We start from the raw sequence: 21281 nt of genomic DNA on the forward strand, positions 1-21281 counted from the left end.
GGCTTTTTTCTTTTTGCTTATGTGGTGCTGAGGAATCGAACCCAGGGCCTCATGCATGCAAGCCAAGTGCTCTACCACTGAGCCACCTTCCCAGCACCTCTAACTTTTTTGGTAGAGATAAGAAACTCACAGACTTTCCTGCCCAAGTTGTCTTCAAGCCAGGATCCTCAAATCTCATCTTTCTGAGTAGCTAGGGTTACAAGCATGAGCCATTAGTGCTCAGCAGGAATTGTATTGCAAGTAGTATATTTTAGTTTATATATTTCTGAAAATGTTCTGTAAGTGGAACAAGTTGAAACAGCAGAAAGAGGGCAACACTGGGGGTTGGGGTGAAGAAAAGTAGGTTGATCTGAGTGATGGAGAGAAGATTACAGAACAAAGTGATTTTTCTTCTTCTTTTTTTTTTTTTTTCAGAGCTGAGGACCAAACTCAGGGCCTTGTACCTGCCAAACAAGTGCAAAAGTGACTTTTTTGAAAAAAAAAAAAAAAAAAGTAGCAGTTATGAGCTAGTGGCTCATGTTTCTAATCCTAGAAATTGGTTGAATATTGCTTTTGTTGTCTTTTCATTTTCACTATAGAAATTACTCCTTGCTTTCTTGGTTTGTTTTAGATTTGGAGACTCAGAAGTCATCTTCAGAAAATGATCTTTTTGAAATCAGTTTGTCTCAATGAAGATATTGGGAAGAATTAAAAACCACGGCCTTCAGGACCATGGTTTGCAAAATGATCGAGATTCCAAAAGACAACTTACAGGACAAGAGGCACTTCCAGAGGGCTATTTGAGTCAAGTGAAAATGACATCTGAAAAAGTGTCCTCTAATCAGAAGCACACATCTGCTGCTCCACAGCAGAGAATTCAGTTTGTGGAGAAACCCTACGAGTGCAAGGAGTGTGGGAAAGCCTTCAGAGTGCGCCAACAGCTTACTTTTCATCACAGAATTCACACAGGAGAGAAACCCTACGAATGCAAGCAGTGTGGGATGGCCTTTAGGCAGACCGCCCACCTCACTCGACATCAGAGACTTCACTCTGGTGAGAAGCTCCATGAATGTAAGGAGTGTGGGGAAGCTTTCCTATATGGCCCTGACCTTAGAGTCCATCAGAAAATCCATGTCGGTGAGAAGCCCTACGAGTGTAAAGAATGTGGGAAGGCCTTCAGAGTGCGGGGACAGCTTACTCTTCACCAGAGAATCCACACTGGTGAGAAGCCATATGTGTGTACAGAGTGTGGGAAGGCCTTCAGGCAGTATGCACACCTTAGTCGCCACCAGAAGCTCAACACTGCAGACCGAATCTATGAATGCAAGGAGTGTGGGAAGGACTTCCTGTGTGGCTCGGGCCTTCGGGTCCATCACAAACTTCACACTGGTGAGAAGCCCTATGAATGTAAAGAATGTGGGAAGGCCTTCAGAGTGCGCCAGCAGCTCACACTCCATCAGAGGATTCATACTGGTGAGAAGCCCTACGAATGTAAGGAATGCGGGAAAACATTTAGTCGGGGTTATCATCTAATTCTCCATCACAGAATTCACACTGGCGAAAAGCCTTATGAGTGTAAGGAGTGCTGGAAAGCCTTCAGCCGTTACTCACAGCTGATTTCCCATCAGAGTATTCATATTGGGGTGAAGCCCTACGACTGTAAGGAGTGCGGGAAGGCCTTTCGTCTCCTCTCCCAGCTGACCCAGCATCAGAGCATTCATATTGGTGAGAAGCCCTATCAGTGTAAGGAGTGTGGGAAAGCCTTTCGGTTGCGTCAGAAGCTTACTCTACATCAGAGCATTCACACTGGGGAAAAGCCCTTTGAGTGTAAGGAATGTAGAAAGGCTTTTAGACTTAACTCTTCCCTCATTCAGCATCTGCGAATTCATTCGGGTGAGAAACCTTACGAATGTAAGGAGTGTAAAAAGGCCTTTAGGCAGCACTCACACCTTACCCATCACCTCAAAATTCACAGTGTCAAAATGTAAGACACATTCTATGAATGTTGTAATCTTCTGCCGCACACCTGTACTTGACTCAGCCTAAGAGGTTTTTCTGCTCTTAAAGGAATGTGATAATGTATACCATTATCGCATTCCCCAGTCTCCATTCTCAGACTTCTGTCTTCTGCATATTTGTTTAGGAAATTACATTAATATAACAATGTAGAAAGTGAACTTACCCCATTCATTTTCCTACCTATGTTATATTAAACAAAATACTTAACTGCTCTAGGCTCTTAATTTCTTCCCTTGTGAAATGGGGATAGAAGACTTTAGGCAAAGATGGCTGCCAATTCTTTGATAATGTTTCCATAAAAAATGGAATCCTGACCTCCTCTTGAACATGGGCAGACCGTGTACTGCAGTGCCCAGTAGAACATACCTAGTAGAAGTACTGCTGAGCCAGTTTCTCTGTCTCTTTCCTCATAGGGTTACTTCATGTCTTGAAATACCCTACAGAGCACTAGTGCTTAATAGAACTTTAAAAAACAAAAACAATATTGCCAGATAAGCACAGGAGCTCCATGCACTCTCATCATTGAAGTGCCTATCAAAAGACAGAGCTGGGCACGGTATTGCATACACAGGAGAATGTAGAGTTTAAAGCCAGACACGGGCAGGCCCCAATGGCTCCTATCGGTATTATACTGGCACAAAAGACAAAAAGCCACAGTAAATTTGATTGCATAGGGAGTTTGAGGCCCACTTGGCCAACATAGAGTCAAGAGACTCATCTCTAGAAATAAAACTAAAACTACTTAAGAAAGAAAAGGTGGTTTTCTTTTTGTTGTTGTTTAATGTAAAACAATATGTGAAACTTACTGTGAAGGACTTTCGGGATAGAAATGTCAACATAAAAGCTTATAGAGTGTTACTTGCCTTAGCAAGGAAAGCAACTGATAATCATGTTATTTAAGCAACTATTTGCTTTTAAAAGAATTTTTTTTGGGGGGAGGGGAGTCAGGTCATGGGGTCTGAACTCTGGACCTGGGCGCTGTCCCTCAGCTCTTCAGCTCAAGGCTAGCGTTCTACCACTTGAGCCACAGCCCCACTTCCGGCTTTTTTCTGCTTATGTGGTGCTGAGGAGTTGAACCCAGGGCCTCAAGCATGCAAGGCAAGCGCTCTACCACTGAGCCAACTTCCCAGCCCAATTTTTTTAACGTAAAATGGTGCTTTTTAGGGGCTGGGTGTAGTCAGTGAAAAGCACTTGCATAGCATGTGTGAGCCCCTGGGACCTACCCAAAACCACCAAAAAGAAAAAACAAAACCAACAAAACAGCTGGGCACACGTGGCTCTTACCTGTAGTCCTAGCTACTCAGGGGACTGAGATCTGAGGATGCAACTCGCTGCCAGCCCAGGCAGGAAAGTCTGTATGACTTATCTCCAGCTAATCAGCAAAAAGCTAGAAATGAAGCTGTGGCTCAAGTGGTAGAGCACCAGCCTTGAGCCAGAGAAAAAGCCCTGAGTTCAAGACCTACTGTCAGTCAGTACACACACACACAAAAGGTGCTTTCCACTGGGATAGGAAACTCTTACTATCTTTTATACACTATATGTATTTAAACCCTTTTATCAATCTTCATTTAGGCTAGATGCAATTTCTTACTATGAAAAATGCCTTACTGGATAACTTTTTTTGCTGTTGGTAAGCAAGAGTTTTTCTAAAGTAGGTGCTGAAAATTGGTACTAGGTCAGCTATTATTCACACTTTAAACCTTATTGGATAATTTCTTAAAAGTAGAGACTATTTTGGTGGCTTCAATTACAAGCCTGTAACCAGAGACACATTTCCTTGCATCCCTAAATCTGGTATAGGTTTGAATATTTTCCTGGTTAAACATCTGCTTCATGGCTAAACAATGTAATTGTTCAAATTATATCCTATTCATGTTCCATTAAAAATATCAAGAATTATATTTCATTGTTTATTGAGAAAGTGACTTGATAAAGTTTCATAGGCTGCCCTTAGACCTGCTACATAGCACAAGTTGGCCTTGAACTTACCATCCTCCTGCTTTAGCCTTCCAAGTACTGGGGTTACAGGTGCATACTGCCTAACCTGGGAGAAACATGTCATATTTAGAAATAAAATTCCAGGTAGTAATCACTTACATATTATTACATGCTGGCCTTACCTTCTCCCAAATTGTTGTTTATATATGTCTTTATGGTGATATTATCAAGTTGAAATTTAAAATATGATTGCACTCAGTTTTCATTATTATAAAAGATATCTCAAAAGTATAAACATGTTTTAAATTTTGTGTTTTACTTGACTCCTTATTTTCTAGGCTATCAATTTTGTCACTAACAAATGAATATGTTTTATCCTGAATACTTGCAGTGATTATCTTATCACTTAGTCTTATTACCATAAAACCTCTGGAATGAGGTGGTGCTAACAGGAATCTAGTCATTTTCCTCAATGGAATGGAAATCACTTAGTGTAATTACCTCTAGTTTGAAGGGAATACACTGTTTGGGCTCACTTGTTTACTGTGATTTCTATTTACCTTTTTATTATAAATGCCTATCAAGTACAATTAGGTGTTGTTTTGGTACATTCATACAGTGTCTTCTTGAGAGTGTTAATGTGATAAGTTGTGCTGTAGTCGTTAAGAGAATGTAGTATTGGTGCAAGAGTGAAAAAGTAAACCAATGGAGCAAAATAAAGAGCCCTGAAAAAGACTGGTGTATATGTGGTCATGTAATTTGTTATAAGGATCCTCCAGTGTGGTTGGGAAATAAATGGTGATGTTTTCAATCTGTTAGCAACTGACCGGGCACGTATCTCTTTGGATAAAATATTACTCATCAGTCAGGCGCTGGTGGCTCACGCCTGTAATCCTAGCTACTCAGGAGGCTGAGATCTGAGGATCTTGGTTCAAATCCAGCCTGGGCAGGAAAAGCTGGGAAACTCTTTATCTCCAGTAAACCATCAGAGAACCGGAAGTGGTGCTATGGCTAAAGTGGTAGAGCTCTAGCCTTGAGCTGAAGAGCTGAGGGACAGTGCCCAGGCCAAGTTCAAGCCCCATGACTGACAAAAAAAAAAATTACTCATCCTAATCACCACTGACTAGCTTTGAGCAAAAGAAGCTCAGGAACAATGCCCAGGCCCTGAGTTCAAGCCCCAGGCCTGGTGCGCCCATGTGCATGCGCACGCGCACTCACACACACACACACACACACACACAGAAGCAAAATTCCAGCATCTTTCCAGATTCATTCCCATTCTGAAAAACTGGACAGCATGCCCACTTCTAGTCTCTAGTGGGCTGATCCCATTTCTTTCTGTACAAAGCTGGGCCAGGACAAATTCAGTATTAACTCCTCTGAGAAATACCTCCCAACAACAATATCTTGTTAATGTTCCCACTTTTCAATCCTCAGGAAGGCATAACATTATAAATATATGTACTCAATAGAGCTTGAAAGCACTTGAGCAAAACCTGAGAACTAAACAAAAATAAGAAACCTGTCAGTAAATCACGTTCTCAGCGGGATCTTTTGGCATCAAACAATCATTAGAGTTCCTTTATCAGTCTCAGTTGGAACCTTACCAGAGTGAGCAGGGACTTACTCGATAAATAGTTGGCACAGGGCTGGGAAGGTGGCTCAGTGGTGGAGTGCTTGCCTTGCACACATGAGGAACTGAGTTTGATTCCTCAGCACCACATAAGAAAAAGCCAGAAGTGGTGCTGTGGCTCGAGTGGTAGAGTGCTAACCTTGAGCTGAAGAGCTAAGGGACAGTGCCCAGGCCCAGAGTTCAGACCCCACAACCCTCCCAAAAAAAAAAAAAGTTGGCACAGTTTCATAAGGTCTTGTGTCCAGTCATCCTGATCTTGTTCTTGTTGGATTGTGAGTTACAGATAAACCATCATATGGAGTGTTCTAACCTTTATAGGAATGAAAGACTTCAGTACTTGAGGGTTTTTTGTTGTTGTTGTTGTTGTTTGGGTCCCGTCGTGAGGCCTGAACTCTGGGCTTGGGTGCTGTCCCTCAGCTCTTCAGCTCAAGGCTAGAGCTCTACTACTTGAGCCACAGCGCCACTTCTGGCTTTTTTCCTTTTGCTTATGTGGTGCTGAGGAATGGAACCCAGGGCCTCATGCATGCAAGGCAAGCGCTCTACCACTGAGCCACCTTCACAGCCCCAGTACTTGAGTTCTTGAGAAAGCACAACCGTGGAGAAACACATCCATTCCAACCACAGCCCTGTATTGTCATCTTGGGTAAAACATTCCCCAAATGATTACCATGTGTTTGTGCAGACTATGGTTTTGTGGTTTTGTCCTTTTGTTTGTATTTTGCTAATCCTGGTGCTTGAACTCTGGGCAAGGGCTCTATCTCTGAGTTGCTTTTGTTCAAGGCTAGCACTCTATCACTTGAGCCACAGTATTCTTTTCTGAGTAATTTATTGGAGATAAGAATCTCATCGACTTTACTGCCTGGGCTGGCTTCAAACTGTGGTCCTCCCATCTCAGCCTCCTGAGTAGGTAGGATTATAGGTGTGAGCCACCAGCTCCCAGCCCATTTATTATTATTATTTGTGATCTACTACTGAGCCACACCTCAAGTTCTGGCTTCTTTGCTGGTTAATTGAAAATCAGTGTCTCACCAATTTTTATTTCTAGGCTGGCTTTGAACCATGATCCTCAGGTTTCAGTTCCCTGAGTAGCTAGGATTATAGCAGATATAATGCCTTTAATAGATTGCAAGTTAAAGGTCTGGAGCTCACTTTTTGTTCCCTGGTAGTGATCCGTACCTGTTTCAGTTAAAACTAATCTTAGTTTTTTTGTTTTTTTGATGTTTTTTAATAAGTCAGAATTCTAGCTGTGCACTGGTAGCTGACACCTGAAAGACATCTCCAATTAACCACAAGAAAACCGGTGCTATGGCTCAAAGTGGTAGAGAGCTAGCCTTGAACACAAAGAAGCTCAGTGCCCAGGCCCTGAGTTCAAGCTCCAGGACTGGCAAAAGGCAGAAGTGTTGTGCCCCCGTCGTAGGACCCCCACCAAGACCACCGAGAGTCAGACGTTCTGAAATGCAAAAGCAAGGCTTTATTCAGATGGGCTGCAGCTCGGGCTTCGTCCTACACAACGACTCAGTGGAGCTTAGGAGGAAGCCCCGAGCTGAAATTTCACAGGGTTTATAAAGACAAGAATCACAAAGTGACAAATTTACAGCAACCAGAGGCCTCAGCAGGACATTCCAGGGCAATAAGGGGTAGTAAGAAGTTATCAGATCCGTTGGGTCTTAATGGGACATCTGGGCATTTCTTTAGGGAGTTACCTGGCTAGTTGGGTTCTGATAAGCTGTTCTGCTAGCTGGGATAATTTGTGGTCTGGGTTTTCTCACAGGGTCTGTTTATCTTGGGCCAGCTTAGTCATCTCCTGGAGTTTGTGGGGGTCTAAGGTCAGCTATAGTACAAAGTAGGGCCTAACTTCAGAGTAAATTTCAGCGCAAACAAATCATCTGGAAGTCAGGAGGGCCCAGGTTAATATGAACAGCAGAATGGCCACTACTTCGAAACGAAGCCACTTTTAACGAAGAACAACAACAACAACGAAGCAGCAGCAGTAGCAGCAAGCATTCTAGGGGCTGGCATGTAGCTCAGTGCTACACAGCATTTTCCTAGCACGCTGCAGATCCTGGGTTCGTCGCTGTCAGTGCTAATAGAACAAGACAATCTTCTGCCCATATCACTCATTTAAATGTCACAGACACTGAAAGGTAGGCTAACATCTTCAAAAAGGGAGCAAGGGAGGGAAGGAGCAAGCCATCCATCCTGGTGAAGGAAAGAAGACAAGGACCTGTACGTCTTGTGGGACTTTGGGGCTATTTTTATTGGGGGGGGATTCATATGTGCTTAGTATAAATGTATCAGCATCTGCTAGTGCCGTGAGTTCTTAAGACTTGGCACAGTACAAACCCAGGGCTCTTGGATGACGACTTGCTTAGACCTCCGCAGCTAGGACTCAGGCTTAGCGCTGTCAGGCTGTTCCTATTACGCTTGCGCACCACGCGCACCCTTTGGGGGCGAGAGCACGCCCCTCCGGATGCAAGAGAACTACATTTCCCACAAGCCTTCGCGCCGGCTCCTTCCGGCTGCCTGGGCGCTGTCGGCTGGGGGAAGAGGTGAGTCGGTCGCTCGCCCTGAGGAAATGGGCGCGGGGGCGGCGCGGCCTTCTGTGTGAGTCGGAGCTTGGAGACACGGAGTTTTTGACGCCCACTGGGCAGTCGGTCCCCTGCTGAGTCCTCTGCCCTCCCGCCTCAGGGCTCGGAGGCCCGGAATGGGCTCCGAGTTAACCCGCGTGAAGCGCGGGGTGAAGATGCCCTCCGCTCCCCCCAACAAAAAGACGCCGCGGCGAGAACCCCCGAGGGCCTCGGGCCGCCTCGGAAAGCCGGGAGAAGAGGGAGGCTGCCAGGTTCCCGCGCGGCCCGCCCTCCCTGGCCGCGGGGTGCAGCGGGGTGGGGGCGGCGAGGGCCGCGGTGGGGGCTCCGCCCGCTCGGCCCCCCCCCCACGCTCGTCCCTGGGCAGGCCGGGAAACGGAGACCATCGCGGGGCAGGCGTCACACCCAGCGTCTGGGTGAACCTGCGTTTCCTCTTTGTTCCAGGAAATGTGATTTGTGTTTTCCTAGACGGGGAGATATTAGCTTCCTTTTCTTTCTTTTTCTTTTTTTTCTTTCCTGTTTTCCTGTGAAAGCGCATACACTGCGAAGGTCTAAAAAGGGCGGCTGCAGGGCTGGGAAGGTGGCTCAGTGGTAGAGTGCTTGCCTTGCATGCCTGAGGCCCTGGGTTCGATTCCTCAGCACCACAAAAGAAAAAAAGCCGGAAGTGGCGCTGTGGCTCAAGTGGTAGAGTGCTAGCCTCGAGTTGAAGAGCTGAGGGATAGCACCCAGGCCCAGAGTTCAGGCCCCACGACCTGACCCTAAATAAATAAAAAGGGCGGCTGCAGCCTACTGTTAAGCAGATGAGGGGAGAGGAAGCAGATAAAGGAAGCTGCAAACTTAAAGGGAAATCGTTGTATCTCCGTTAAATGGATTTCCTCTTTGAGAGATGATCTTTTTTTCCTTTTAACTAGTGATGTTTTATTTTACTACTGGGGAGTACACATTCTCTAAGCCACTCTCCTGATAACTGCTCAGGGGAGTACTACATCACCGATGAATATCTGCTTCTAATCTCGGAGCAGCCATTCCGTGACTCTTAAGATTCTCTTCAAAAGCCTTGGCTTGGGTTGGGGATGTGGGGAGGAGGGGGGAGATTTCCTCCCTCTGGGACTCCCTAAACATAAGCTTGTCATACAATATAAGCTGGTTCCAGTTAATCTAGTTGGTTACACTAGACTGGTACACCTGACCTGATGAGTCTATTGGCTTGGTAAAACACCTTTCTTCCCAGTGAATAAATGGAATGATGGAGAATACTCCGATACACCTTTTTCCAGTGAGTATTTACACGTGTGATGGGCAAGCATTACATTTCTCCTGTGACTCTCTTCTAATATTTGAGTCCTTTATAAGTACTGCATAAAGAATGGCTAACTACTATTTTAGTTTGTAATAAAGAGAGATTACAGAGTTGGGGGGCAGTCCTGGGGCTTAAACTCAGGGCCTGGGCACTGTCCCTGAACTGCTTTTACTCAAGGCTAGCACTCTACCACTTGAGCCACAGTGCCACTTCTAGCTTTTTCTCTTTATGTGGTACTAAGGAATGAAACCCAGGGCTTCATGCATGCTAGGCAAGCACTCTGCCACTAAGCTACATTCCTAGCCTAAGTAACTTTTTATTTGAGTGTGTGTATGCACATGCACTTCAGTACTGGAACTTGCACTCCGGGCCTGGGTGCTATCCTTTAGGTTTTTTACTTAAAGCTGTCATTGGTCCACTAAGGTATCACTTCTGTCTTTATGGTGCTTTATTGGAGTTAGTCTCATGAACTTTCCTGACAGAGTTACCTTCTAACCTTGATCCTCAGATCTCAGTCTTCTAAGTAGGATTACAGGTATGGGCCACTGAGACGCTGCTCTCTTCCAGTTTTGTGTTGGCATAGGAAAGGCATGGTTATGGGAATAGTTTGGAAACAGAATGCCATGTAAAAATTACATTAACATAAATGATTTGGAAATTCTGAGGTACATCTGATTTCATGGCTTCTTTTTTTCTTCCAGCTTTGGTTTCTGTGAACCCTGCAGTTCTCCAACAGAAAAATACTGAGACGATTTGACCAGTTTTTACAGTTTGAGAACCATGGCCCATGTAAGTTAATATATTTTTTATTTCTTCCCCCACCCCCTGCCCACAGGATCTTGCCATGTAGTCCAGCTTGGCCTATAATTCATGATGGCCTGGCTCAGCCTTCCAAGGGCTAGGCTTACAAACACACTCAGCACACTGTTTGACATATTAGCCTAGAGCAAAAAAAGCTAAGGAACAGAACCTAGGCCCTGTGTTCAAGCTCTAGAATCCTCACACAAAAGAGAAAGAAAGGTCAGTCTAGGCAGGAAAGTCTGAGAGACACTAATCTGCAATTAATCGCAGAAAAAGCCTGAAATGGAACTGTGGGTCAAGTGGTGGAGCACTAGCCTTAAACAAAAAGGAGCTCAGGGATAGCACCCATGCCCAGAGTTCAAGCCTTAGGAAGGTGGGGGGGGGGGACAAGGAACTTCATGATAAACCAGTCTTTTTAGAGATTGTTTTGTATAGTACATTAGGGAGAAATCTTTTTCCTCATCATTAGAGTTGAAAAATACATTTCTTTGGATTTTATGGTACTGGGAATGTGGCTTAGTGGTAGAGTGCTTGCCTAGCATGCACGAAGCCCAGGGTTCAATTCCTCAGTACCAAATAAGCTGGAAGTGGTGCTGAGTTCAAGCCCCAGGATTGGCAAAAAAAAAGAGAGAGAGAGAGAGAGAGAGAGAGAGAAGAAGAGGAAGACATGTGCCATTTGATTTTTTGTTTTGTTTTTTGGGTCCGGTTGTGGGGCCCGAACTCTGGGCCTGGGCGCTGTCCCTCAGCTCTTCAGCTCAAGGCTAGCTTTTTTCTTTTTGCTTATGTGGTGCTGAGGAATCAAACCCAGGGCCTCATACACTCAAGGCAAGCTCTCTACCACTAAGCCACCTTCCCAGCTCTTTTTTTTTTTTTTTTAAAGTTGGTCGTGGGGCTGAACTCTGGGCTTGGGCACTGCCCGTGAGTTCTTCAGCTCAAGGTGAGCACTCTACCACTTGAGCCACAGCACTACTTCCAGTTTTCTGGTGGTTCATTGGAGATGAGCCTCATGGACTTTCCTGCCCTGGCTGGCTTTGAACCACAATCCTCAGATCTCAGCCTTCTTAGTAGCTAAGATTACAGGAGTAAGCCATCGTGCCCAGGTGATTATTATTTTTTTTTTTTGTTGTTTCAAGGTATCTTTAGATACAAACTTAATTATGTGTGTAGCCACAGGAACACTCTGAGATGCTTATTTTCTTGTCATAAATTTCCAGCCCTGTGCTAGTTGTATACAATATATATTCTGCTCTGTGATGAAATCCTCAATTTTTTTTCTCTTTCCACATAAGAAAATACTTATTTTCACAAATAATACATGAGTTGTTTTTTTTTTCAGGGTTCAGTGACGTTCAGGGATGTGGCCATTGACTTCTCTCAGGAAGAATGGGAATTCTTGAACTCTGCCCAGAAGGACCTCTACAGAGATGTAATGTGGGAGAACTATAGCAACTTTATCTCACTAGGTAGGTTATTCTCTAAAGGATAAGAACTCTCTTTGCTGTCCCTTTCAGGACTGTCTTTTGAGAAACTACGTAAAGCTTTAACTCTCCATTCTTGAAAAGAATAGGCGTGGTGTACACACACACATAGACAAAACGCCATTCCTAATTTCTTTTTTTGTCGGCCGTGGGACTTGAACTCTGGGCTTGGGTGCTGTCCCTGTGTTCTTCAGCTTAAGGCGAGCACTCTACCGCTTGAGCCACAGCCCCACTTCTGGTTTTCAAGTGGTTTATTGGAAATGAGTCTCACAGACTTTCCTGCCCAGGCTGGCTTTGAACCGAGATCCTCAGATCTCAGCCTCCTGATTAGCTAGGATTATAGGCGTGAGCCACCAGTGCCCAGCTCCTAATTTCTTTTTGCCCCCAGTCCTGGGGCTTGAACTAAGCTTCTTTTGCTCAAGACTAGCACTATGCCGGTGTGCCCATCGCTCATGCCTGTAATCCTAGGTACTCAGGAGGCTGAGATCTGAGGATCGCGGTTCAAAGCCAGCCCAGGCAGGAAAGTCATTGAGACGCTTATTTCCCATAAACCACTAGAAAACCAGAAGTGGGGGCTGGGAAGGTGGCTCAGTGGTAGAGCACTTGCCTTGCATGCTCGAGGCCCTGGGTTCAATTCCTCAGCACCACGTAAGAAAAAAGCCGGAAGTAGCACTGTGGCTCAAGTGATAGAGCGCTAGCCTTGAGCTGAAGAGCTGAGGGATAGCGCCCAGGCCCAGAGTTGAGGCCCCACTATCGGACCCCCCCCCAAAAAAAAAAAAAGAAAACCAGAAGTGCTGCTGTGGCTCAAGTGGTAGAGTGCTCACCTTGAGCTGAAGAATGCAAGGACAGCACCCAGGCCTAGAGTTCAAGCCCCACGACTGACCAAAAAAAAAAAGAAGAAGAAGAAGAAGACTAGCACTCTATCACTTGATCCACAGTGTCACTTCTAGCTTTTTCTGTTTATGTGGTACTGAGGAATCCAATCCAGGTTTTCATGCATGCTAGGCAAGCTTTCTACCACTAAGCCACATTCCCAGTCCCCATTCCTGATACATAGTTAGAAACTTTACCAAGTTTGAATGTAAGGACTTTCAGATTTATAATTTCATGTGACATGCTGGGCATCAATGGCTCACACCTCTAATCCTACCTACTCAGAAGGCTGAGATCTGAGGATTGTAATTCAAAGCCTGCCCATGGCAGGAAAGTCCATGAAACTCTTATTTCCAATTAGCTACCAAAGAGCTAGAAATTGTGCTGTGATTCAAAGTAGTAGAGCACTAGCCTTGAGCACAAAGCTCAGGGACACCATGCAGGCCCTGAGTTCAAGCCCTATAACTGGCACACACCACACGAAAAAATTCATGTTATTTCATTTTTCTAAGCAGGCCCTTCCATATGTAAACCAGATATGAATGTCTTATTGGATGAAGAAGGAAAGGAACCCAGCACAGTTGTGAAAGAAGGGACAAGAAGATACAGCCCTGGTAAGTAAGAGCTGAGCAGGAATGGAAAAATTTACTATTTTAGGAATTAGCCAAGCTAGTTAGTATGAAGGCACACTCTTGACTTGTTGTTAGCTATCTGTCTTCTAAAGCTTGTGAGGAGAGGGCTTAAGGAACCCTGAAACACATTAAGCTCTTTCATGTGTGGACTAGCAAAATTACTGTGTTTTTTGTTGTTGTTGTTGTTTGTCATTTATGGGGCTTGAACTCAGCCTGGCAGCTGTCCCTGGTCTTTCCAGCTCAAGGCTAGCACTCTACCAATTGAGACACTCTACTTCTGGTTTTCTGGTGGTAACTGGAGATAAGAGTCTGCCTGGGCTGGCTTTGAACAGTGATTCTCAGATCTCAGCCTCCTGAATAGCTTGGGATTACAGGCAGGAGACACCAGCTCCCTGATAACACTAGTTTTCACTTTCCAGATTTCATTTCCACATCAAAGAGAGAAGCTGTTTTCAGTAGAAGAAAACAACAAAAAGTAATATATCTGGGAGTGGTGATACAGCTGTAATCCACCTGTCTAATCACAGTTCAAGGCCATCTGGAGTGAAAACAAAAGTTATTGAGACCCTATCTCAAAAATAGGATCCAAGCCAGGTGCTGGTGGCTCAGATGTGTAATCCTAGCTGCTCAGGAGGCTGAGATGCAGAGCATCACAGGTCAAAGTCAACCCAGGGGGGAAATGTCCCTGAGACTCTTATCTCCAGTTAACCACCAAAAAGGCAGAAGTAGAACTGTGGCTAAAGTGGTAGAGGGCCAGTCTTGAGTAAAAAACAACCAAGAGCATGATGTGCTGGGCCAGTAGCTCACGCCTGTAATCCTAGCTACTTAGGAGGCTGAGATCTAGGATCATGGTTCAAAGCCAGCCCGTGCAGAAAAGGCCATGAGACTCTTATCTCCAATAAACCACTGGAAAACTAGGAGTGGCGCTGTGGCTTAAGTGGTAGAGTGCTCACTTTGAGCTGAATAGCTGAGGGACAGTGCCCAGGCCCAGAGTTCAAGCCCCACAACTGACTAAAAAAAAAAAAAAAGAGCATGATGTCCCAAGTTCAAGCCCCAGTATTGCCACACATATGCACATATACAGACCCAAACATATAAACATCATATGACAAGACAAATGGAGATATAGAATGGTTAGGGTGGTTAGGGCTGTAACAGAGTAACAGGAGTCCTGTGCTTGTGGTACAATTAAGTATCTTGATTATGGCAGGCATTAATGCAGGGCTACACATGATAAAATTGCATAGAGCTAGACATATAGATGGATGCATGCATACATTGTGAAATCCAGGTTCTGTGGATTATACCATATATACTAACAAATTTCTTGGCTTGAATATTGTGATGAGGGGTACATGGGACGTTTTTGTATATTTCTGTACAATTTCCTATGAACTTACAAGTCTTTCCAAATAAAAAGTGAAAATGGAGCCGGGCGCTGGTGGCTCACACCTGTAATCCTAGCTACTCAGGAGGCTGAGATCTGAGGATCGCAGTTCAAAGCCAACCCGGGCAGGAGAGACCGTGAGACTCCTATCTCCAATAAACCACCAGAAAAACCGGAAGTGGCACTGTAGCTCAAATGGTAGAGCGCTCACCTTGAGCTGAAGAGCTGAGGGACAGCGCCCAGGCCCAGAGTTCAAGCCCCACGACCGACCAAAAAAAAAAAAGTGAAAATGGAAATGCCGAGGTTGGATAAAACATTTCCAAAAAGAGTGGCTGTTTCTTTGACCTGGAACTTCAGTGTCATCTTTCTGTCAACCTATATAAGTTACTGAAAATGGCATAAGCTATGTATAGGTACTTATTTTCTCACAGTTGTAGAGGGCCCAGCTGAGTGTGCCAGTGCCACGGACAGGCTCTGTTGGGACAACAGAGGACACCTAGGGGAGGAACTGGAATAGGTGGGGAGATGGCAAACAGACAACCCACACACAAGAGGAGTGGATGCTGAGTGCGATTTAATGCAGAGGATAACAAACTTTTATAGCAAAAGACTCCATAAGAAAGGGCAAAAGGTTACACAATCTTGCTGCAGGGCTTCATTTTTGGGTGGTCACTAGCTGGTTGCCTGAAAGGGCAAAAGGTTACACAATCTTGCTGCAGGGCTTCATTCTTGGGTGGTCACCAGCTGGTCGCCTGATAGGCACTTGTTTCCCGGCTTATCTCTAAGAAATATAATGGGTTTCGATGTTTGTCACCAACTAACCATTACCTTATTTCTGTAGAGGCCTTAACTGTCCCATAAGATCTTTCCTGTAAGGTCACAGAGGCCTAGATCTAGCAAGTCTCTTAGTAAATGAAAGAGAGTAACAGGAAGTTCTTTCTCCTAAGTAGTTATCTCAGCAATTGCCATACATTCTTTCTGTTCTAGCCGAGCCTACAGCTTCTTGCAAATCTCTTACAAACAATTCCTTCTGCTGAAGTGACATCGTGAAACCCCTAATACTTTTATATTTACTTATGACTTGTCTACTAGCCTCCATAAGAGGGGTTTCAGGGTAGCACTTAACTCTGGTGAGTTAGTCATATTTGTAAGACACTCATCAGATATTGGAGTCGTCAACACTCTTAAGAAAGAGCTTTGAATAAGGGAACGTTGACAATGAGTAAGTACAATGAACAGCAGAAACAGTAAAATATTAATAGGCACTCTTATACAGTGAAGAAAAGAAAAGCAGAAACACATCTTTCCCAGGGGCTTGCCAGCCTTTCCAGGAGGTAGGCCTCTTTGAAGCCCTATTCTCAGGTCTGAAAGCAGGTTTCCCATGCTAAGCAGACTCCACTGGAGTAGGCGTGGCATGCCAGCATAGGCAGGTTCTGGTAAGGGTCCCTTCTGCCTATGAATGGCTGCCTGCTTGCTGTTTTCTCAAATCCCTTCACAAGGGCCAGCTCTAATCTCCTTCGTGTGTGTGTGTGTGTGTGTGTGTGTGTGTGTGTGTGTGTGTGTGTGTGTGTGTGTGTGTGTGTGTGTGTGTGTGTGTGTGTGAATTTGAGGGAGATTGCCAGTGGCTCATGCCTGTAATCCTAGCTAGTCAGGAGGCTGAGATCTGAGGATAATGGTTCAAAGCCAGCCTGGGCAGTAAAGTCTGTTGAGACTTATCTCCAATTGACCTGCAGAAAACCGGAAGTGGCACTGTGGCTCCAGCGCTGGAGTGCTTGCTTTGAGCTAAAGAGCTCAAGGAAGGACAGCACCCAAGCCCAGAGTTCAAGCCCCATGACCAACAACAACAACAACAAAAGAAATGTGTCTATACTAACTTATTTATCCCAATATACATGCTTATGTACATATTTGTTTTAGATAAAACATCAATGTTATTAGTAGTTTGTTTACTCAAAACAGCTTAATGTTTTTTTCTTTTTTTTGACCTAAGATTGGGTCTTGAGTTCAGTATTTTATGCTTTCCCTCACTGGTTGATGTTCTACCACTTGAGCCATGCCTCAAACCTCAAGCTTACTCTTTTTATTATCAACATCCTATGTTATTATTTTTACTTTTTTTTGGTGCCATTCCTGGGCTTGAACTCAGGGCCTGGGCACTGTCCCTGAACTTTTTGTGCTCAAGGCTAGTAGTGCTCTACCACTTGAGCCATAGCACCATTTCTCGCTTTTTCAGTACTTAATTGGAAATAAGAGTCTCATACACTTTCTTGCCCAGGCTGGCTTTAAACCACAGTCCTCAGATCTCATACTCCTGAATAGCTAAGATTATTACATGAGCCATTGGCACTTGGTTTTTTTTTTGTACTTCTAGCATCTCTTGAGATATTCCCTTTGCCTTGTTCTTTCTCTCCACCTTTCTGATGGCTGTTTATTTTTCCCTATGGATTTTGAACTAACTTGCCTATAGGGAAAATAAAACCTTGAGATTTTGTTGTTTTATTTTGGTATCGGATATTGAACTCAGGGTCTCCCTAACATTTGAGTCACAGCTCCAGTCCTTCAAGATAGTCAGTTTATATTTTTCCAGCTGAGTGGGACCAAATTAGTGGAGCTTTGTAAGATTCAGCATGAAAAGTCCTTAACCTTGATGCTTTATTGTCAGGAGCCCTTTCACTTCCATTTTAAGAAATGTAGTAGCTGGGCGCCAGTAGCTCACGCCTGTAATCCTAGCTACTCAGGAGGCTGAGCTCTGAGGATTGCAGTTCAAAGCCAGCCCGGGCAGGAAAGTCCATGAGACTCTTATTTCCTATAAACCATTAGAAAACCGGAAGTGGCACTGTGGCTCAAGCAGTAGAGCGCTCACCTTGAGCTGAAGAGTGCAGGGACAGCGCCCAGACCCAGAGTTCAAGCCCCACAACCGACCAAAAAAAAGAAAAGAAATGTAGTAGCTAGATGAACCCAGGGCTTCCTTCTCTGAGGTATATGCACCATCATTCTTTCATGGCCCCTTGCGACTACCTGTGTCTCACCATACTTTTACCTCCCACCTTGGCTTCCAAACTGGCTCTGGGATTCCCTCCCTCCTTCCCTCTCTTCTCCCCTTCCCTCCCACTCTTCCCTCTCTCTTCCCTCCCTCTCCTTCTCCTCCTCCTCTCACCCTTTTTGTCTGTCTGTCTTTTTCATCTCACTATATTGTTCAGTCAGGTTTTGAACTCCTGGGCTCAAGTGATTCTTCTGCCTTAGTGTCCCTAATGGCTGGGCCTGTAAGTACACATCACCATGCTCAAATCAGGCTTTATTTACCTATACAGTGTTATAGTGTATGAAGTATAGAATTTCTACTTTACTTCTGTGTGTTTTTATTCATAAAGTGACCTTCAGCCACTGTTTAGGTTACCCCTTGAGATATCTGCTATATTTGTTAGTCTACTACTAATAAAATCACAGAGTTGAGTACTCTACCACAGCCCTTAGTCTGTTATTCTTGGTATATAGTATTGTAGGAGGCAGGGATTTTATATATATACCTGTGTTAGAGAGGGAGAGATCTAGTCCTTTACTTGTAATAAGCATTTGTTGTTAACCACAACCGAGGCAGTGGGACAGGATATTGGAGCCGAAGAAAGAGAAAATAAAGAGACAAATTTAGTGGGGACCAGGGGCCCCAAGGCTCATTAGCTCTTGGACCCCAAATTACCACGTGAGTATATTGATTGAGTTCACACAGGGAAGGTTACCATAAATAGATGAAAAACATTAAACATCTATACTAACATTGCAATCAGAGCCAAAACAGAGTTTGAGAAACACTGGTTCCTGAAGACTGCGACCCAGGCCAAGTCCAGATACGTATTCCATTTATCTAGCCTTCAGGGTCTAGTCCTCAGCCCTTTGTTGCCCTTCAAGGTCTAGCTCCCAGCCCTTCTAGCACTAAGGAAGGGGAGCAGCATTTCAGTCTCTTAACCCTCTCCATAGCTGTCTCTTTTAACCCTTTCATGGCCAGTTCTCAGTGTTCCAAGTACTGTCAAAGTGGCGTTCCAGCCTCTCAAACCTTTTCCAGGTTTCACAGCTCAGCTTCACAGTTCCCTAATCCATTATTTTTGAGAGCACGTGTTTGCTTTCTTGTCTCCTTTCAGATTGGGAGTCCAGATACAATGCCAATACTTCATCTCCAGAAAGGGACATTTATGAAATATTTTCCTTACAATGGGAGATAATGGAAAGAATGAAAAGCTATAGCTTACAGGGCTCCATCTTTAGACATGATTGGGCATGCAAAAGCAAGACCGAGGAGCAAAAAGAACAAGAAGAGAGTTATTTGGGCCAGGTGAAACTTACCTCTGGTAAAGTTACTACTTACAAAAAGCACAGTTTTCTTACTGACTATCCAAGAGTTCATAATGGAGAGAAGCTGTATGAATGTAAGGAATGTCAGAAGACCTTCATTCGGCGCTCAACACTTAGTCAGCACCTAAGGATCCACACAGGTGAGAAACCTTATAAATGTAAGGTTTGCGGGCAGCCCTTTAGACAGCGAGCGCACCTCATTCGCCATCACAAACTTCATACTGGCGAAAAACCCTATGAGTGCAAGGAATGTGGGAAGGCCTTTACAGTGCTCCAGGAACTAACGCAGCACCAGAGACTTCATACCGGGGAGAAACCCTACGAGTGCAAGGAGTGTGGGAAAGCCTTTCGCGTGCACCAGCAGCTGGCTCGGCATCAGAGGATCCACACCGGAGAGAAACCCTATGAGTGTAAAGATTGTGGGAAGACATTTAGACAGTGCACGCACCTGACTCGACACCAGAGACTCCATAATTCCGAGAAGCTCTATGAATGTAAGGAATGTGGGAAAGCCTTCGTGTGTGGCCCAGACCTTAGAGTACATCAGAAAATCCATTTTGGCGAGAAACCCTATGCATGTAAGGACTGTGGCAAGGCCTTTCGAATATGCCAGCAACTGACCGTCCATCAGAGTATTCACACGGGCGAGAAGCCCTACGAATGTAAGGAATGTGGGAAAACTTTTAGGTTACGGCAGCAGCTTGTCCGCCATCAGAGAATCCATACCCGTGAGAAGCCCTATGAGTGTATGGACTGCTGGAAGACCTTCAGCAGTTACTCCCAACTCATTTCCCATCAGAGCATTCATGTGGGCGAGAGACCCTATGAGTGTGAGGAGTGTGGGAAGGCCTTTCGCCTGCTCTCCCAGCTCACACAGCATCAGAGCATTCACACCGGCGAGAAGCCTTATGAGTGTAAGGAGTGTCAAAAACCTTTCAGACTGCTCTCCCAGCTCACTCAGCATCAGAGCATTCACACAGGCGAGAAGCCTTACGAATGTAAGGAATGCGGCAAGGCCTTTAGACTTTATTCATTTCTCACCCAACACCAGAGAATTCATACTGGAGAGAAACCCTACAAATGTAAGGAGTGTAAAAAGGCCTTTCGACAGCATTCACACCTCACTCAGCATCACAAGATTCACAATGGAGCTTAAGACAAGAAACCATTCTGGTGGACATACTATGTTACAGCATCGGAATGTCCATGTTATTCAATAATGTAATGAATGTAGGCAAAAATCTTCAGCTCCATTTTCCTTCGTCATTACTATTGTGATTTTTTTTGGACCAGATATTAATCTTTTGTACCTACTTTGCTCATTGTAAAATGATAATAGTCCTTATGTGTGTTAGCTATTTATTGCTGTATAATAAATTACCACAAAACTTAGGGCTTAAAAGTAACACATATTTATTATCTCAAAACTTGTACAAGGGGCTGGGACTGTTGCTTAGTAGTAGAGTGCTTGCCTTACATGCATGAAGCTCTGGGTTTGATTCCTTAGTACCACGTAAACACAAAAAGCCAGAAGTGGTGCTGTGGCTCAAGTGGTAGAGTGCTAGCCTTGAGCAAAAGAAGCTCAGGGACAGTGCCCAGGCCCAAAGTCAAAGCCCCAGCACTGGCCAAAAAAAAAAACCTTGTACAAATCAAGAATCCTGGCAGGACTTACTTGGGTCCTTGTCACCACAGGGTTACAAAGTCTCAGCCAAGGCTGAGGTTTCATCCAAAGGCTTAGATATGGAAGGATCCACGTAAAGCTAACAGACTAGATGTCAGAATTTGTTTTTTGAGAGCTGTTGGCATTGAGTTCTTTTAATGTCTAGCTGACTGTTGACTGAAAGCTGAGTTTAGTTCCTGCCACGATGACCTCCTCAACATTTCTGCTTGTTTCATAGAAGTGGGCAAGAGAAGGTAGTGTTAGCAAATGAAACTACGCTAAGAAGATGGAAGGAAGGTACATTCTTCTGTAATCTTATCCTGGATGTAACCTCAAATCACCTTTGCTATTGTCAAGTACACATGAGGATTACAGGACTGGGAATACCAGGAGAAAAGGGATCACTGGGGGCCAATTTAGAATTGGCCCACCAAACTGTCTAATAGGATTGCTGTGAGTACTAAACAGCTCTTACTTGGAAGACATCACTCATGTAGCATGTATTCTGTAAATATTGTCAATAGTTGTCCTTGGTGTCAGTATTAGGGAATTCTTTTTTTTTTGGGGGGGGGTCCGGTCGTGGGGCCTGAACTCTGGGCCTGGGTACTGTCCCTCAGCTCTTCAGCTCAAGGCTAGCGCTCTACCACTT

The 21281-nt window shown here is 44.6% G+C and overlaps 3 protein-coding genes and 1 pseudogene across 3 annotated transcripts in view; 2 read left to right on the forward strand and 2 right to left on the reverse strand.

Moving 5' to 3' along the window:
• LOC105993126 (zinc finger protein 260-like) overlaps nt 1-2120 on the forward strand; it is a 29329-nt gene extending 27209 nt beyond the window's left edge. Inside the window, exon 9 of the mRNA XM_013026286.1 lies at nt 825-2120. Coding sequence (XP_012881740.1) covers nt 825-1967 — 1143 coding nt within the window. The 3' untranslated portion in view covers nt 1968-2120. The remainder of the gene's footprint in view (nt 1-824) is intronic.
• The window catches only part of LOC105993073 (zinc finger protein 567), a 130312-nt gene that overhangs the window by 63217 nt on the left and 45814 nt on the right, over nt 1-21281 (reverse strand). The window lies entirely within an intron of this gene.
• LOC105993088 (zinc finger protein 14 homolog) lies at nt 9280-20374 on the forward strand. Its single transcript, XM_013026235.1, has 5 exons — nt 9280-9430; nt 10156-10243; nt 11592-11718; nt 13119-13220; nt 18762-20374. Exons 2-5 carry the CDS (start codon nt 10235-10237, stop codon nt 20126-20128), a joined length of 1605 nt encoding a protein of 534 aa, XP_012881689.1. The 5' UTR covers nt 9280-9430; nt 10156-10234; the 3' UTR covers nt 20129-20374.
• LOC105993019 overlaps nt 21002-21281 on the reverse strand; it is a 10564-nt pseudogene continuing 10284 nt past the window's right edge.

Source organism: Dipodomys ordii, unplaced genomic scaffold (assembly GCF_000151885.1).
Source record: "Dipodomys ordii isolate 6190 unplaced genomic scaffold, Dord_2.0 Scaffold92, whole genome shotgun sequence".
NCBI lineage: Eukaryota > Metazoa > Chordata > Mammalia > Rodentia > Heteromyidae > Dipodomys > Dipodomys ordii.

What these genes read in the sequence shown, in the direction of transcription:
- LOC105993088 (XM_013026235.1), top strand. An exon ending in TAGCAACTTTATCTCACTAG is followed by an intron (nt 11,719 to 13,118) that starts GTAGGTTATTCT and finishes CATTTTTCTAAG; the next exon opens with CAGGCCCTTCCATATGTAAA. An exon ending in GACAAGAAGATACAGCCCTG is followed by an intron (nt 13,221 to 18,761) that starts GTAAGTAAGAGC and finishes GTCTCCTTTCAG; the next exon opens with ATTGGGAGTCCAGATACAAT.